Source organism: Tiliqua scincoides, chromosome 12 (assembly GCF_035046505.1).
Source record: "Tiliqua scincoides isolate rTilSci1 chromosome 12, rTilSci1.hap2, whole genome shotgun sequence".
Taxonomy (NCBI): Eukaryota; Metazoa; Chordata; class Lepidosauria; order Squamata; family Scincidae; genus Tiliqua; species Tiliqua scincoides.
In genome coordinates, this window is record NC_089832.1 from 5630923 (window position 1) to 5650165 (window position 19243).

Genomic DNA, 19243 nt, shown 5'->3' on the forward strand with positions numbered 1-19243 from the left:
TTTTTATTCATTGTCTAAAGGCACTTTGCGTGGTAGAAAGCTGTGGTGGAAGAGGATGGTCCATGAACTCTGGCAGCCATCTAGGGTGCGTGGATCCCCCATAGAATTGATCTGCAAGTCTGTCTTTCCTGTGTTGCCATAGAAGCAGGAAACAAGGATGTAGAAGTCATTTGCATCTCCTTTCTTGTTGCATCTTTGCAAATCTTAAAAAAAAAACCCACAGATTGTGATCCACTGAAGATCTAGATTTAATTTAAAACAGTATTTCATAAAAATGAGGCTTTGGGGCTGCCATAGCAGAAACAGCCAACGGGAACTAGACTTTGCTTCCATGGTTCCACTCTTGGGTGATTGCCTGAAAAGTCCATATAAGGTCATCAGTGGTAATAGCAATCATCAAGAAACACTGTGTGTGCATCCATTCCCATTATTATTCAGTGGGCCCTCCTTATAAGTGGATTTGACTATCTTGATGCTCAAGATATTTGAGCATCAATAAGTGGATTGATAAGTCCATGATAGACTTCAATAAGTAGATTGATTGATTGATAGAGCATCAATAAGTGATTGATTGATTGATTGATTGATAGAGCATCAATAAGTGGATTGATAAGTCCATGATAGACTTATCATGATAGACTTATCATTGATATTTGAGCATCAATAAGTGGATTGATAAGTCCATGATAGACCATAAGAGCATGATAAGTGGATTTGAATAGCTTGATGCTCAAGAAGGTATATCTTGATACCTGTGACTCGAGGACCTCAGAGAACCTCCTGGACACAACTAGATTGCGCACAACCTCCCTGTGTGTCAGAAGGTCTCTTGGATGTTTCTAAAAGTCACTTCCAGTTTGCCAGTGTGCCCCCCTCCCTGAGATTTCATTATCTACAGGGGGCAGTTGGGTCCTGGAGCGGATCCCCCACAGATACCAAGGCCCGATATATCTGTGGATCATTAACGCAGTGCCAAAACAAACCCATTGGCTATCATACATGGTAGTTTGTTTTTTAGCAGGGGAAAGGCTGTGTCCCAATGCAGCAACTGTTACCCTGCACATGCTTGATCTCGTCTGATCTCGGAAGCTAAGCAGGGTCAGGCCTGGTTAGTACTTGGATGGGAGACCACCTAGGAATACCAGGTGCTGTAGGCTTATACCATAGTCTTTCGAGACTGAAGGTTGCCAACCAACCAGTGCCTACATGCAGTGGCTCAGTGGCTTTGCATGAAGAAGATCCTAGGTTCAATCCCTGGCAGGATCTTCCAGTAAGGCTGGGAAGAAGCCCTGTCTGAAACCCTGAAGAGCTGCTGCCATCATCGTTGTCAATATTGAGCTTTATGTGCCAATGGCCAACTTAGTATGGCAGTGTCTTGTGTTTCTGAAACTGAAAAGTAATACATTTGATCATGGTACATGACTTTTTTCTGGGAGCTGAAGTAGGTTTTGTAGGCTCCATGTAGAGCCTGTGAGTGTCTTGGTTCTGGCAATACATGGATGACCTCATATTTATAATGGTTGAGGGAGAATTCTTAAGGCAATTGCCCCACACTGCGAATATGGAACCAAAGGTGAGAGGTGAACAACCCATCTGAGACTGTCTGTTCCTTAAAATTGAATTCAGAAAGGATAGATTCCTAGGACCATGGTTCTTTAAACACAGAGTTATCACATGGTAATCTAGTTCATGTTTCTCACTAGGTGAGTTGTGAGCCAACCACTGTTGAAAATACAGAGCTGAAAATACAGGGTGCAGAGCTATGGGGAACAGCAGGCTCCAGGTGGGAGAGAGGCCTGGTACTTTGCCCTAAGTAGGTCGGAAGATGGGACACTGGAGGAGGAGAGGGCTGTGGAGGAGAAGAATCCAAGTCTGTGTTCTGCTTTGACTTCCAAGCTGGAATAGATTCTGAGTTATGCAGAATAACAGCACCAGTGCACTGTGTAATACGAGCTTTGGCTGATCGCGGCTGAGGTTTGAAGCTTTCAGCCATGACATCACTTCCGGTGGATCCTAACTGATTGTCATTCTAAAAAGTGGGCCCCGGTTTTAAAAAATTTGAGAACCACCGGTCTAGTTATCATGAAAGGGGAGATTCCTCCGACTGAAGGATGCTGAGAGAAATATGAAACAGGGACACAGAGAGGTTCGCACTGCATGTCTCTGACCTGATGTCTGCAATCCTGATGTGAGAATGTGGATGTCTGAATCTGCTCATTGAACTTTCTGGAGTTTAGAAAACTTAAAAAAAACACAAAAAAACTTGTCACAAAATTAGGTGAGCAAAAGAATACAAATCAACGGATGTGTCAAATTTTGTTGGAAAAAAACTGTTGATGTAAAAATACGCAAACTTTGGAGTTACCCAGAACTGCATCAGGCCAAAATCCTAACCCACTTTCCTGCACTGGCACAGCTGTGCCACTGGGGCTTGTGCTGCATCCTGCAGTAGGGTGGCAGTCATGGAGGCCTCTTGAAGGTAAGGGAATGTTTGTTCCCTTACCTTGGAGCTGCTTTGCCCTTACCTCAGTGCTGGGGAGTTGGTTAGGATTGCGCCCTTAGACTCATTGCCTCCAAAGCCCTTGAGCCTCTGAATTTTCTGGTGTGGATAATTATTATTATGTTGACCTGGAATTTCTAGAGTGGGGGGGGGGGTGGTGTTCATACTTTTTATGTAGTGATTGTTCTAACACCAAATATATTGAAGTCTGTGGCATGGAATAAAGCCAAGCCAAGTGCTCATTGTGAAGAAACTGCATCACAGATCTCTTCTGTCTCCCACTTTCCTTCTGTTCTGCTCTCCACCTGGCAATTTTAATAGTATTTGGGGAGAGTTTATGTTCCTTTCCCCCCTGGGGGCTGTGGATAAGAATAGGCCCTCAGTTTGGCTGTACTTGTCGTAAGAGGCGACTGAACAGCCACCGGGTAATGGGACTCATCCGCCTGGGAAGGCAGCTCATCTGAGAGAAGGAAAACTCTGATCCCAAACCTCCACTGCCTTGTGGCTACATCCAGTTATGGAAAAGGCTTCAGGAGTCAACTTCGAGGCAAAATCCGGAGCCGGAGTCCCTGAGGCAGTTCATGGCTGAACACAGTCACGTTCTGGCAACTCCTGCGACGCCGCTGGAACCAACCGTATTGGCCTCTGCCTTTCCATTGGACCACTTCAGCGACGTGGAGAGGGGGGATTTGCTGCATGGGTAACAGCCTATCCTCCATACCTGCTTTACCCAGGCTTCGCGCACTGGAGAGGACACTCTGTTCCAGAGCCACCATTCAGAGCGTGACACCATGGTCTTCCAAGACTGAAGGATGCCAACATATGTTCCTTTCGTACCCCCCCTTTCCTGACTTTTCATGACCTGTTTGCAACTCAGTTGACAGCCTCTCCCACTATAACAAAGCTACCCCAACACTTTTGAAGTAACCTCTCCCGTAAAAGAAATGTTATCACACTGAAATGCTTAGGGCTTGTTGTTTTATTTGCACTGGGTCTGCAACTTTGACTCCCAGAAACTTTCAGGGGTGATGACCCACAACAGATGGTAAAGTTTGAAACACTCTTATGTTTAAAAAAGGGGGAAAAAAAACACCTCATTTTTTTCTGAATGTCTATTTCTAGTGCCTACATCTTCTTATAATGGTTTTGAATCCGCCATCGCGCGAGTGTTCCGGTCGGCCAATGAGGAGCAGATCTGCTTAGTAGCAACGGTCCGTCTCATTACTCCACAGTTCTTAAAGGTGCGCATCTCTCTGGTCAGTGAAGTATGGCATTCACTTTCGACAGGCTTGGCAGTGGGTGAGAAAGGGCCAGGAGAACAAGAGTTGCTAGTGGGGCTTCAAATGATCCTCACGTTCAGGAAAAAACAACAAAAAAAGCTTGTCCTCTCCAAAGCCGGACCGCTGGTCTACCTAGTTCAGTCTTGTCTTCATGGACTGCCTTGTTTCCGGCTCAGGGGTTTTTCCTAAATCTAGTTGAAAATGCCTGGGATTAAACCTGGAGCTTTTTACAGGCCAAGAATATGTTCTCTTGCTGAGCTTCAGCCCCTCTCCTGAATGGGTCCTTGTATGTTTTGTTCCATGGGGCAGATGACTGCTCTGGGAGGCAGATTCAGATCAGGAAAACAGCACATCCCTTTCAGTTCCCACCAAGCGACAAGCCAAGTCTATCCAGTTCCGTTAGGAGACCATACTTGTTTCTACCATATCTCCCTCTAGAGCCACACAATTTTTGTACAGATCTGCAGAATAGGGCAGGAATTCCCTTTAACTGTATCATAACCTGTTTTATCAGGTTACACGCAGCAGTGTAGTGGTAGAATGTTGAAGTGCTGGAGCTTGTCATGACACCCTCCCATAGCCATGTCCTCAGAGCCTATTCTCTAAGATTCTCTATTCTATTCTATTCTATTCTATTCTAGCCATGTCCTCAGAGCCTGTTCTCTAAGATTCTCTATTCTCTAAGATGTATGCCCAAATTTGCATATGCCTAATCCTAACTTTCACTGGAACGGGCAGGCTGGCGGGCCTGCGCTGTATCCAGTGCAAGTTTCAGGCGGCCAGAGGCTCAGCCAGGGGCAAGGGGAAACGTTTTTCTCTTACCCCAGGGAGGGCCACTGCAGTCCCAGTGGGGCTACTGTGATCTGTGCCACCTCGGGAGGTGGTGCAAATCTGAGCAGCCCAAGACGGTGCTGGGCTGCCCAGGAACTGGGTCAGGATCTGGCATAACTGCTGGATCCTGGCTCCGCCTGCCACTCCCCACCCGCCCACCCCCAGGAATGCCCGCTGCCCTCCTTTCCCCCGCCCAAAATGCCTCCCTCCCGCCTCCCCCCCCACATCCTCTCAGACCCCTGTGCCAGTCAAATTCGGCCGATGCAAACTCACCATCCCTGGAACCCGCGTTGGCGTGGGAAGGCAGCATGCATTTATATGCTGGCCTTTCTTCCCCTGGAGTGGTGCAAAAGTGGTTGACTTGCATCAGCCCAGGGCACAATTTGGATTGCGCCCTTAGTGTAACATGAGCTGCATGCTGTCTCTCATGATGGTCTAGATAAGGGGTGGCCAACCTTTCAACTTTAGGCTCTTGGACCTTTTACAATTGTGTAGAGGAGGAAATTTCAGCAGGAGCAGCTTGTCATCTGTGAGATGTCAAGCTACACCTGCTGAGATTTTCTCTTCTACGCAATTGTTAAAGGTCAAGGAGCCCTAAAGTTGAAAGACTGGCCACCTCACTCTAGATGCTAACGTATGCCCCTAGGCAAATTTCTCAGTTTGCTTCCTGCTGAGCCTGATGCTGTTAGCTCAGGTCATTTGAAAAATGATTCACAGACAGCGTCTGACTTCTCCTGCAGATGACATAACTGTTTCTGCTGTAGGAGATGTGCTGGAGATCTGCTCCCCTCCCCCACCACACTCCCCACTGACTGCATTCTTGGTCATGCATCAGAATGCCCTGTGCATTAAAGGCACTGTATCCGAAATGTAGGCATTGCTCTTTTAGGTAGAATATTTGTGCCACCTGTGTGTGATCTTGCAGCCTTCCAGCCTCAAAATACTCACTGGAAGTAATTGCATTGCAAATTTGCAGCAGCATTGAGCCCAGGTTGCCACAGGGTAGTAAAACATACCTTAAAGAAATGTGGTTAGGAGCGGTTACATCAGATTTTCACAGGCCTCCATCCCCAGCAAGCCTCACATTCACCATATGGTCCCATGTGCTTGTCAGAAAGACTATTTGTTTTTTAAGAGTTGCATTTATTTGAAAGAAAGAAGGAAAAAAAAAAAAACCCTTTGCCATCTGTTTATTCAGGAACTGTGCAATGTGGAAGAACCATGTGAAGAATTTACATCAAGGCACAGCTTGGAGTGGAAATTCTTGTTCTTAGACCACAGGTGAGAAGACTATATCTTAAAAGGAACACATTTTTTGAAAAAGCTTGAAGCAGGGGAAATGTAGAGTCAAGGGAGTTGGCTGGAGACAAGTTAGATTTAAATCCCTGTCAGGGTTGGAGCAGCAACTGTTACCTTGCACATGCTTGATCTTGTCTGATCTTGGAAGCTAAGCAGGGTCAGGCCTGGGAAGAACTTGGATGGGAGACCGCCCGGGAATACCAGGTGCTGTGGGCTTATACCATAGTCTTTCAAGACTGAAGGTTGCCAAGCAACAAGGGCCCAATCCTATCCAATTTTCCAGAGCCAGTGCAGCCCTGCCAATGAGGCTTGCACTGCATCCTGTGGTTGTGGGACAGTCACAGAGGTTGCCTCAAGGTATGGAAACATTTGATCCCTTACCTCAAGGCTGTATTGCGGCTATACTGGTGCTGGAAAGTTGGATAGGATTGGGCCCTAAGAAAGCTAGAGCACTGAAATTCCCATGCCTGACCTGGCAAATCTTCATCTAGATCAGTGCATTTGCATTTCTGGGGAGGTGCGAGGGGTGTGGATCGCACTAGGTGAAACACTGAGTGGTGTGTGTGACACCACTACTGGTCAAAATTGTGAAAATATTGGTATTTTCAAATAATACCACTATGTTATATATCATTTGATATGTAAAGTAATGCAGAATGCAATGGAACAAACCGATCTGAAATATCTGCATTCTATCAAAAGTTATAGCCAAAAAACCAGAAAAGGAAATCACAACTGCCTTATGTAACAAGAAGTGGGTTTTCTTAACTCAAAACTTACCAATGAAACTGATTGTTCCGAGAGCCAATGCGGTGTTGTTATGACACAGCAGAGAACCAATGAATATGAGTCAGCTCTCATTTCCATGTAGCAGAGCTAATACTATAACTCCTATTCAGTTGTGTGAGTGCCATCAAGTTGGCCACTGGTTTTTGTCGGTTATTGATTTGTGGGATAAACTGAACTGTTACATATTAAAATAACGTGAATTGGGGGGGGGGTTACACCAACCCTAGTGATGCCACTGCATTTAGGGTGTGTGTATGATCTTGTAATTTATTCTGTTTGGTCTTGTATGGGAGGAGGTGATGCAATGAACTCCCGCAAGCCCTAGTGCATCTACAGCCTGATGCAGTTGCAGCCTCCGCACCCCCTATAGCTACTCCACTGTCTGCTCTGCATCTTAAAGGCTTTGATCTCTTTGATCATGTGCAGGAGACATAAGATGCCATTTTTGCTTTTCGTAACATATGTCAGATATTAAATGGTGCATCTCAATTGTGACTTGAAGAATGAGGATTGTGACAGAGAGAAATAAGCTGGTATTCAAGAAGAGTCCCAGGCTGCATGGAAACCATTGACACGCTGAGCTTTGAGTCAGCTAATACAAATTAGCTGGGTTAGTTCTTTAAAAGTCTAGATCTCTTCACACATGCAGCCTGGGTCGATTGGCTTCTGCTTCCAGCCAAGAGTGAAAAACATCAAAACAAAACAAAAAAAGCAATTAATGTAAAACAAAGCAATAGATCTGTTGCAGGCAGTCTTACATAAGTACATAGAAAGGGGCAGACTTGCAGAGATAAGGCATGGAATTGTACATGGTGTCCTGGAAAAAAAATGTATTGTGGAAAATCGTGTTACTATTTTAAACAAGAAAATGTCACAGGAAATCCTATCTGGAGGCACCGGTGTGAAACCACTCGCGTTCCCAGCCTCTTGCAGTTGGATGCATTCTCTATAGCACTTGTTGATTATTCATGCTCTCTGGACATGGTAATGCCTTTTTAAATCCATAGTAACAACCACTTATGTTCAAAAGTGGGTACTGGGCTGTCATACCCCACAATTGCAGGCCTGTCTAATGTTTCTGTGCCTGCCAATTATAATGCCGTATATCCAACAAAAAAAAAAAATCAAAGGGGGCATAGTATAACTTTTACAGGAACATAAAATATCCTCTATCAGCCCACGCACCAGAATCAGTGTTTAATAAACAACTGGCAGATGCAACTGTTTAAAAAAAACAAAACACATCAAGGTATATTACAACTTACATTACATTACAACTGGTATTACAACTTACATTACAACTGATATACCTTGAATAATCAATAATAAATGGCATCAGCAATTGCATCCAGTAAAATTACGTCAAAATACCAGATGTACACACACACTGAGTTTCTGAAGCAGAATAATTCAGCTCCTACCCCTTCATTCATTCAGGCTGCAATCCTAGCCACACTTTCCTGAGAGTAAGCCCCATTGAACAAAATAGGACTGGGTAGATTTGGTTAGGATTGTGTCCTCAGTCACCCAAACCCTCTTTCTCTAAACTGTGCACAACCTCCAAGTCCTCCCTCCATTTTATTTCCACCCTCTCACCTGGTTGTTGCTGTTGCAGTGGTGAACAGGAGGGCAGAAGGGAGAAATGTCCCCCCCCCCCACTTGCAGGTGCAAGTAGACCTGGGAAACGTAATTTTCCCAATAACCTCTACAGATATGACACCCTTTGGGAAAACTAAATTTCCTAGGGCTTCTTGTGGTTGGGATGGAGTTGGAGGTTCAGATTTAACTCAGTGGAAGTTATTCCCTCCAACCTCACATACGTTTGTTTTCAAAATTTTCTTTGAAAAAGTTTGGATAAAACTTAGGTTTTTTTCCCCCCAGGAAATTCTCTGAGAAAGTCTGAATAAATTGAATGCTTGCTGAGGCAGGCTAGAAGGCAGCTAAGGCAGCTTGTCTTATCACTACTCCCAAGAACCAAAACAATGGCAGATTTGGAAAATAACATAAATACTTGTTTTTAAAAACTCAAAAATCCCTTTTCACATGTCTGTTGCAAGAGCCATGGCAAAAGCACTTGCCATGTAACACATGGAGTACACATATGTGTCTGGAGTTACCACTGGTCTAAATCAGCAGTCTCCAAACTGCAGACCACTGCGTGCCGGAAAATCCTTCCCCGGTGCGAACAGAGCTTACCACTCTGCCGGGGAACCTCTGCAAACCTATGATTGCCCCCAAACTTTGCACCAGCCAGCTGCATCTGTCCGGAAATCCAGGTGCAAAGCTTTCTCGGGTGACAGAATACAGAAGCAACAGGCCAGCTCCCTGGTGAAATGGGAAGCTTTGTTCATGATCGTGACAGGCGCCAGATCTGGCCCACAGGCCGGGATTTGGCACCCACTAATCTAAATTAACTGAAGCTGCAATCCTATATACACTGGCAGGGGAGTAAGTCACATTGAACTCAGTGGGGCTTACTTCTCAGTAAACATGCATAGGAATGTACTCTAAATGAGGCAGAATTCTGAAGCCACTGAACACGTTGATATCAGATATGCTAGCAGAGGGATTTAAGGTCCTTTCTAGAGTAATACTGTGAGCCACCTCAGGAGATGCAGACTAGAAACAGCGACTGCCTAAAACATATATGGAAGAAACACTTTCAGGGACTTGTAAATAATCATTAACTTACTTGTCTGAACTGAAAATGGGTCTTTCTCTTTCCTAGGATCTTGACCTGCCTAAGTAGGTCTGTTTCTGTTCTGTGCCTTTGTTTTGGTAGTACAAGAAGATTTTGACATTTTTGTCCTAGTTATTCCTTGCAGTTAAATTGAGGCATTCCAAACAGGGCTGAGTCACCCATTTTCAAACCTGGAACCCTTACAGGAATATCCATTCCCAAGCAGCACAGGAAGCTACACAAATCCTGAGCAATGAATATTTGCTGAGACAGAGGGATGCTTTTCAGCTTGGACAGCTAGTGTGCCAACTCATACACTCTGGTTTCTCTTCAGACCGTATAAATCTTTCACCAACTCATTATCAAGTCACAACTTGGAAACGTTGGGTTGTGGAGTGGGGTTTTTTTGTTGTTGTTGTTGTTAAAAGAAATGCGTTCTCTGTCAACAGTACAGACAATTCTGAAACTGAGCCTGTGTTTCTGCAAATCTCTCTACAACATTCTTCAGACATGTGTTAGCAAAGATGATCCTGTTATTTACTGTGCTGGCAAAAGACAGGTTGACTTTTGGGAAGTATGGGTTGTTTTTTTTAAAGTACATTTATGTTGGGCACAGCAACTGGTATTCTCCCAAACATGTGACTTGTGAGTAACTGATGCTCTAATTTAGGATGCTGATACCTGACCAAAAATACTCCTGTTTAAGCACCCATAGTGTAGTCCTGGAGAATTGCATTGCTTACTTATAAAATTGCCAGGTTTTCCAGAATGACTCTGTTTCTCCAGCTTTTTCCTTAGATGGACAGGTGGCAAAGGTGAGAATATTTTTGAGCTGCCACCCAACTCTTCCTCTTTATTAGGCTGTTACCACTAGGTTTGCCCTGTGCCAGATTCCCCCCTCCCCCATCTTTTTCATGGATGGCAGCCTTGTCACATCACCAGGGCTTGCTCAGAAATCTCAGGTTTTTGGATACATCTGCCCTGGTGATCCTGTTGGCTTCAGACCATAAGAAAAGCCCTGCTGGTTCAGGCTGAAGCATCATCTAGTCCCACATCCTGTTTCTACCAATCAGGTGCATTTAGGAAGTCCGTATGTAGGGCAATGAAGGCAAGAGTTGCCCCTGCAGCAATGCTACAATTCAGTGTTGTGTTGCCTCTGAACCTGGAGGCACCATTATTAGCCATTATATGGCTAATATCCCTTGATGAGCTATCCTCAATACTTGAGGGCTGTTTCACACAGCCACAAACCCCAATTGTTCCATCTAGTACAGGGGTGTCCAAAGTTTTTGGCAGGAGGGCCACATTATCTCTCTGGCACCGTGTCGGGGGCCGAATTAATTTACATTTCAAATTTGAATAAATTTACATAAATGAATATATTAAAGATGAACTTATATGAATGAATGAAGGTCTTGCAGTAGTTCAAGGCCTATAAAAGGCCTTGCACAAAGCAAGGCTGGCCTTTCCTTTCCTGCTGCTACTGTATCACAGACGTGAAACAACAAGCAATGGAAGGAGCCCTCATCCCACAGCTCACTCGAGAGGCCAAACAGTTGCTCTCATGCTGAGAGCAGTTGCGTCGGGCCAGTGTGGGCTCCAACAAATCTCTGGAGGGCCAGAGGCTCATTGGAGGCTAGGGGTTCCCTGAGGGCCACATAGAGAGGCCTTGAGGGCCGCAAGTGGCCCCCGGGCCAGGGTTTGGGCACCCCTGATCTAGTATATGCTCAACAGGAAACTGCAGGCGATCCTGAATCTTTGACAAATGTAGCTGTGTGAGATCTTCATGATACCACAGAAACACCCCCCTACTGCCATATTGTTGGGGTTTCTCTTTTCTCATTGAAAACAACATACTGTACTTATTTTTGGAACATTCCCCTTGTCCCAATACTCAGCTCATTTCTGTATGCTGCTATTACTTTGCCTTTTTCTGCTGAGCCAAATCTGATCTGTTGTTGCTGTTGTTGTTTAAGATTCTGGCTGATATCTGTAACCTGCTTGTAGGCCACTTCATAGCCCCTTTTTGCTCCTGCAAAAAGCATGTCAAGAGACACTGGCAGAAAGTTGGCAGAAAAACAAGCGTTCTTTCATTATGCAATAATGCCTCCAGCTTGTTCTTAAGAGTGCTGTGATTTTAAGAACATTTTCTATTTCCTCTGTTCATGCAGGTTGTCAGACAGTCTTCTCTACATGAAAATAAAGGCATTTTTCCCCCTGAATTTGCTGCTGTCTGAAAGCAAAGTTATTTGCCTGATGAGCAGTGCAGTACTCAGCATATGTGCTCTGAAATAAACCTTGTTCTGTTCAGTGGGGCGTATTCCCTTGTAAGTGTGTTTTGGGATTCCAGATGCCCTTGGCTGCAATCCTTTGCACGCTTACTTGGGAGTAAACCCTATGGAACACAGGGTAGAAACAGGATGTGGGACTAGATGGAGCTTCCCATGCTAATTGGGTAAGAGGCACTTTTTCAAGTGGGTGCTCCTCTTTTATTTAGCATGGGGAGAGTAACTGGCCCCCTCACCCCAGCAGTGTCTTTTCTAGTGGCCGCCTGCTGGTATTTTGCATTTTTTAGATTGTGAGCCCTTTTGGGACAGGGAGCCATTAGTTATCTCTGTAAACCGCTTTGTGAACTTTTGTTGAAAAGTGGTATATAAATGCTGTTAATAATAATAATAATAATAATATGGAACACAGTGGGTATTATTTCTGAGAAATCATGCCTAGGATTGTGCTAAAAAGCAGGAACGGTAGTTGCAGTGTCTACAATAGGGCTGTGAGGTTGGATGCAGCCCCAAACCTGAGATTTCTGGAGGTGGAAAGGGGTGATGTCAGAAGAATGCCAAACTGTTGAAAATGGGGAAAAATCTCATGGGGAGGGGCAGAGCCCAGGGATAAAGAGGTAGCGCTCAGAAGCGGCTCACAAATGGTCTGAGATCAACCTTTGTAATCCAGAGAAAAGAACTGGAGAAACAGGGTTCATTTGAATACACTGGGAACCCTGCTGCCAAATTATGTCTTACAAGGAAGCATGTCTTCTTCTGCTTACTACTAATGTTTGTTGTCGAGGTCTTACATGTAATTAAAACAATTATGCAATTGGAATTGTATACGTTTGTCCCCGATGTGGTTCAGCCACTCTTTGAGAATAATTGCTTGGCAACAGCAACCATGCCTTTCATGCAAGGCTCCGGTGCCAGGGTGCAGGGGTCAGGTTTGCCAACAAAGAACACTGCCTGGCATGCTCCTTGCAATGACTCGGTTAACATAGATTAGGCTGGTATTTGGCAAATGGCTAAGTGGGAGATTAGAATTCAGCTCTTCATCACCTGGCATTCTGACCACTATAAGCACAGTAATATAGCTGTAACAGTTGTTGGCATCCTTCAGTCTTGGAAGACTATGGTATCGCGCTCTGAATGGTGGTTCTGGAACAGTGTCCTCTCCAGTGCGTGAAGCCTGGCTAAAGTAGATATGGAGGATAGACTGTTTCCCATGCAGCAAATCCCCCCTCTCCACGTTGCTGAAATGGTCCAATGGAAAGGCAGAAGCCAATATGGGTGGTTAGAATAGACAGTGTCGGCATTCTTAATGCCTGCAAGAGGTGAAGAAGTCTGGTTTCTTGCTGCTCCTTATACATACTGCTTAAAGTTCCATGAAGTGTCCTGCTTGGGGTGATGTTTTAAAGAGGGGGGGTCTCCAGCCACCTTTCTCCTTCCCCTAAGTCCACTACTTCAGGCCACAGCAATCTCACTGCCATCTTTACTGGTATAAACAGCTCGCCGCTAATGTAGACATAGCAATGATCATTAAGTTCATCTTTTCCCTCAAATCAACTTGGGTATTAAGCTACTGATGAAAAGCAATAGCCAGTTGGCATCCTTTAGTCTCAGAAGACTATGGTACTAGTCTGACTCCGAATAGTGTTCTGGAATGGAGTGTTCTCTCCAGTGCGCAAAGCCTCGTTAAGGTAGATATGGACTGTTACCCATGCAGCAAATCCCCCCTCTCCACGTCGCTGGAATGGTCCAATGGAAAGGCAGAAGCCATTACAGTTGGTTCCAGCGGCGTCGCAGGAGTTGCCAGAACATGACTGTGTTCAGCCATGAGCTGCCTCAGGGACTCTGGCTCTGGATTTCGCCTCCAGGTTGACTCCTGAAGCCTTTTCCATAACTGGATGTAGCCACAAGGCAGTGGAGGTTTGGGATCACAGTTTTCCTTCTCTCAGATGAGCTGCCTTCCCAGGCTAACGAGTCCCATCTACCCAGTGGCTGTTTAGTCGCCTCTTACGACAAGTACAGCCAAACTGAGGGCCTATTCTTATCTCCCAGCCCCCAGCGGGAACTCTAATAGTAATATAGCTTTAATAATGACAGGCTTAACTTAGTGCAACGTTTCTCAAACTGTGGGTCGCAAGCCAATTTCTCATGGGTCGCATAGCGCCTAGCTCAGCCCGCATTGAGAATACAGAGCTGAAAATACAGGGTACAGAGCTGCTGGGTAAGAAGGCCTGTGGGAAGATGGGATGCTGGAACATGGGGAGGGCTGTGAGGTTGGAGAAGTCTGGTTTCTGCTTTGGCTCCCAAGCTGGAATGTTTGAATTCTGAGCTATGCAAAATTACAGCACAAGTGTACTGTGTAATGGGACCTTTGGCTGATTGTGGCTTAGGTTTGAAGTCTAAATTGATGACATCACTTCCAGCCATGACATCACTTCCAGGTTAATGACCATTTCCTGTGTGGGTCCTGAGAGATTGTCAGTCTAAAAAGTGGGTCCTGATGCTAAAATGTTTGAGAACCACTAACCTAGTGTGTGCAGTTTAATCCTTAAGCAAGAATCTTGTAGTTCAAAACTTTAGTCAGGTAAGTTAGTTTTCCAAGCACTTTTTGCAAAACCGAATAAAATAATTTCATAACAGTGCATGTTGTGAAAAAAAAGAAGTGGTTTTGTTTCCACACACTAAAGAGCTGTCAGAGTTTTGCAGCTGTTCCAAATATTGCAGCACATTTTTTCACGTTTCTGTTTCATGCTATCTGGCTCTATCCTCATTGCTGTCCCCCTGCTTCTGCTTCCAGAGCCCCACCGATTATAGGTTACTTACCTTTCGAGGTACTTGGGACATCAGGTTACGACTATTACCACGCGGATGACCTGGAGCTCCTTGCAAGGTGCCATGAACAGCGTAAGTGAGACCTTGCCTGCTGCTTGCATGGAATTGTCAAAAATATGTGTATTTTGGCTGTGTTGCTCGTTCCTTCCTGAAAAAATAATTGGGCGGGGGGGGGGGGGAAGAAATCCATGCTGGCTGAAAGGAAAGTAAATTAGCTGTCACCGCTGTCGAAACTTGCAAATAGAGCTGGTTGGTGGAGGATCTGGTGATGTCACAAGTGATCACCACGCTGCAGCAAGAGTTTATTATCTGATTGGATAATAAGACATTTGGGAGTGTGTCACCCCAATGATCACAGATTGTCCTAACTCAGCTGATTATGTTCCATCCCTCTATGGACAAGAAGGCGAAGGTAGAGACTAAAACATTGTTATGAACATCCCATAGTCATAGTGCTACATTACTACATTTTTTAGATTGTGAGCCCTTTTGGGACAGGGAGCCATTTAGTTATTTGATTTTTCTCTGTAAACCACTTTGTGAACTTTTAGCTGAAAAGCGGTATATAAATACTGTTAATAATAATAATAATACCTAGTGATAGACTAGACTAAGGAGCATATCCCTTTGTTGTGTGTGTGTGTGGGGGGGGGGCTTAAGTAATACGAACAAGCAATCAAACCCTGTTGATGCCTTTTGCAGCTGGACTGAAGTAACAAGAACCAAACTGATCTCTGACACAGAGCTTGGTCTTAGCTTGCCAGTGTCCGGATTGCATGACCTATTACAGACTGTGCCGAATGTTCTCTTTAACCAGATTAAGAGGCATACTTAGCCCTCCTGCCAAGTTTTGTTGTTTGTTTCTCTTTTAGCTTCCCTGGGACCTATACCCTCTCTGTCTCTCCACCTAAAGAGCGACCAGGCCACCCACGAATACTTCAGTTGGGTTGCCAACTTGTTTTTATAGGTCTGGTTCTTGTGTTTTTAATGCATTTCCCAATGCACATAATGTCAGCATGTGGAACTTGCTTCCCCACCATCTATTTCCATGCTAGTAAAATGACTGCTTTGTATCTGCTGGTCAAGTTATGTTAGGGCACAATCCTAATCCCTTATGTCAGTGCTTTCCAGCACTGGCATAGCAGTACCAATGGGACATGTGCTGCATCCTGCAGTTGGGTGTCACTCATGGAGGCCTCCTCAAAGTAAGGGAATGTTTGTTCCCTTTCCTCGGAGCTGCATTGCCCTTACATCAATGAAAAGCACTGGAAAGCACTGACATAAGGATTTAGGATTGCGCCCTTAATGGTTCAGGAGCATTAAAAAAAACCATGACAATCCTAATTTTGGAGCAAATGTAACAAAACATAAGTGTAATCTCATGTAAATCCCATTGAGTTCAGTGAGTGAGTTTAACTCCCCGTTAGGCATGATAGGATGGCACAGAAAGTTTGTATTTGATGGTGTGATTTGGGGAGCTTTCCTAAATTGTTTCATTTTAACAGCTCAACTTTCAGCCTGTTTTGGTGGTACTGCTGTGTCAGTGTTATTTAATTCCTGCATGTAATTCCTGCATGTCCTAATTCCTGTACTCAGTCTGTCGAGCTCTGCTGCGTAGGGTTGTCAGCTTGCAACTCAGAGAGATTTGCAGTGTAACTTTATATCCCTTGATTAAGTGGGGGGGGGGGGGCAGAATTCTGGCTCCTCTTGCCCATTCCATGCCTGGTTCTGCCATCTGTACACCTTCTCCCTGGGTAAAGGTGGGCAAAGAAAGAAACTGCATGTGCCCTTCAATCAGTGCTTTCCTAGCAGAGCTGGACAGTTTGTGACCTGCCAGCTCACCACCCACTGCACACCTCTGTGCACAGTGAGCTGCCAAGGACTTGCCGATCTCCTGGCTTGCCCCTTTCCCTGGCAGGCAGCAAAATCAGGAAGCTTACTGAGTCCCTGGGAGTTGCATACTAATTTTGGCTAGGTGACTCACAAAGGTGTGCGCACCTGTTGTGCACAAAATCACCAGTTGCAACCCTAATTCTGTGTTGGGGTTTTCAGGCAGGTACAGAGCAAGAGCAGTTGAAAGGTTAAAGTGCAAAAGCTGCAAATATTTCAAATTATCAGCTATCCTCCATCAGTGTTTGTTTCAGATCAGATTTCCATTGGTGGTTGTGCTCCTGCTGTTGAGCCAGTTGTGCTTGAAAATAGGTGCAAGCAGGCTTCTAAAACTGTTAGTCTTAGAGCGACAGAGTGAACCTCTGCAGCTTGGCAGAGGGGGGCAAAATGGTAAATACCGCAGGCACCACGACACACTACGTAAGTGCCTGTACTTTACCATCACTTCCTGGAATGGCTCTGACAGCAAATGGGAGGGGCCTGCTTACACAGTGTGTTGCGGTATATGTAGTACTTAATGTCACCACCACCACCCCCCGCCCAGTTAAGCTACTGCAGCCTGGCACCCTCCAGTTTCCTCACTCTGCACAATACACTGCGTTGGAAACTCAAGGGGCAAAAGCAAACCAATCAAGGGGATTGGACAAGTTTCTGGAGGAAAAATCCATTATGGGGTACAAGCCACGATGTGTATGCGCAACCTCCTGATTTTAGAAATGGGTTATGTCAGAATGCCAGATGCAAGGGAGGGCACCAGGATGAGGTCTCTTGTTATCTGGTGTGCTCCCTGGGGCATTTGGTGGGCCGCTGTGAGATCCAGGAAGCTGGACTAGATGGGCCTCTGGCCTGATCCAGTGGGGCTGTTCTTATGTTCTTAAACTACAATTCCCAGGAGGCCTTGCAGGTCTCTTGTTATCTGGTGTGCTCCCTGGGGCATTTGGTGGGCCGCTGTGAGATCCAGGAAGCTGGACTAGATGGGCCTCTGGCCTGATCCAGTGGGGCTGTTCTTATGTTCTTAAACTACAATTCCCAGGAGGCCTTGCAGGTCTCTTGTTATCTGGTGTGTTCCCTGAAGCATTTGGTGGGCCGCTGTGAGATACAGGAAGCTGGACTAGATGGGCCTATGGCCTGATCCAGTGGGGTTGTTTTTATGTTCTTATGTAAACCCTGGTATGACATGGCAGGTAGTACAGGTAGATTTTGTGATATTTGAAAAGAAAAAAGACAATTACGATGTACAGCAGGCGACAAAACCCAACTTGAAAAAAGATTTAAAGGCACCGTGTAGTTATATGTCATAGTAATATGTGTTTTTCCTTTTGTTGTTTTGTATTTTCTGCTTAAAAACTTCACACCTTGGAACATTCAAGTCATTTAGGCATGCCTTAACTAGCTCTGGATCTTGGCCTGAATCACGGGTGTTATTTTGGCATTTGTGGGGATGACGCATACATTTTGTGCACGTACCAGACCAGAGTATCAAAGTTTTTTCTGAATAAAGATTGACAATACTTAGTATTTGTATAGCAGTGTTTGAGTGTGCAGAGTACTTCACATTTCGTATTTTGACATAATCCATTCCACAATCCCATGCAGTATTATTATCCCCATGTTACAGATGGGAAGACTGAGGCTGAGAGGGAGTGACTTGTCTAAGATCACCTAGTGAGTTTGTGACTGAGGCAAGATTTGAATTGGGGAAGCCTGATAATCATTTCAATCTGTGTGCCACAAAGCTATACCAGCTCTTAAAATTACACAACTTCTGTGTGTGTTTGTGGTTAATGACATGATGATTTATTTTTATTTTTTCATACAGTAATGCAGTTTGGGAAAGGAAAGTCTTGCTACTATCGGTTCTTGACGAAAGGCCAGCAATGGATCTGGTTACAAACACATTATTATATCACTTATCATCAGTGGAACTCCAAGCCTGAGTTCATTGTGTGTACCCACACAGTAGTTAGGTAAGAAAAAGTCTCCCGTTATTTATCTGTGCTATCAACCGTGACGCTGTCTGCTCAAATATTTGGCTATGTGTATTGGCTCACTTGGGTGCTCAATTATATCAAATAATTATGGTTGAGAATGGGGGGGGGGAGAGAAATGTCACTGTGTTTTCATTAGTCATTTGTTTTGGCAGCCGAACCAAAAGCCTAGAAGCTGTGTTGACTGCTAATATGACAACACTCTATTTTGTCTTCCTAGCAACTTCAGAGATAGTTGAGAAAATGAAACCAGGCAGCAAAGCAATTAGTGACATTTTAATGATTTTCCCCCCTTTAAAATTCTCCAGCGCATTCTTAGAGAGCCACTGCCAGTTATAGTGTTGTCAGTACTGAGCTAGGTGAGCTTGGTTCAATGCATGGTCCTAACATCCCAGCTTCAAAGGAGCAAGCAAAGGTGCTTGCAAAGTTTTTTTTAATGTTTCAAAAATTTTTCACGACCCACCAAAAATCTGTCCGGACCCACAATTTGGGAACACACTGCTGTAGCTTGATTGGCTGGTAAAATGCTTTTTTGACACAGTGCAGCTTTGGCAGAGTGAACGGATTCTGCACTGCGAATGAAAAGCAACCCATGCATTTATTGTGCCACCTTCTTCCCTGCTCTGCTATTCACGCTGTCTGTTCGCTGTTTTAACGCTGTCTAACGCTGTTTTAAAAAAAACATTAGTTACGCTGAGGTTCGAGCTGAAAGAAGGAGAGATCTTGGCCTTGAGGAGTCGTCCATTGAACTAGCTTCTTCGTCCTTGAAGGTATTGTATGCTGAAAGCATCTGGGGGTTGTGCAGAATGTAAAGTATTGTAGTTATGACAAACTGATGTTTGGAGGAACAATGCCCAGGATGGCCAACCAGTGGG

General features: G+C 44.8%; 1 protein-coding gene and 1 pseudogene across 2 annotated transcripts in view; both read left to right on the forward strand.

Annotated features, from left to right (window-relative positions):
• PASD1 (PAS domain containing repressor 1) overlaps window positions 1-19243 on the forward strand; it is a 96722-nt gene that overhangs the window by 53866 nt on the left and 23613 nt on the right. For both annotated transcript variants that reach the window (XM_066640133.1, XM_066640134.1), the window contains 5 exons: window positions 3623-3741; window positions 5810-5892; window positions 14456-14562; window positions 18200-18347; window positions 19057-19138. In XM_066640133.1, coding sequence (XP_066496230.1) covers window positions 3623-3741; window positions 5810-5892; window positions 14456-14562; window positions 18200-18347; window positions 19057-19138 — 539 coding nt within the window. The remainder of the gene's footprint in view (window positions 1-3622; window positions 3742-5809; window positions 5893-14455; window positions 14563-18199; window positions 18348-19056; window positions 19139-19243) is intronic.
• Window positions 1038-1157, forward strand: LOC136663376 (5S ribosomal RNA; annotated as a pseudogene).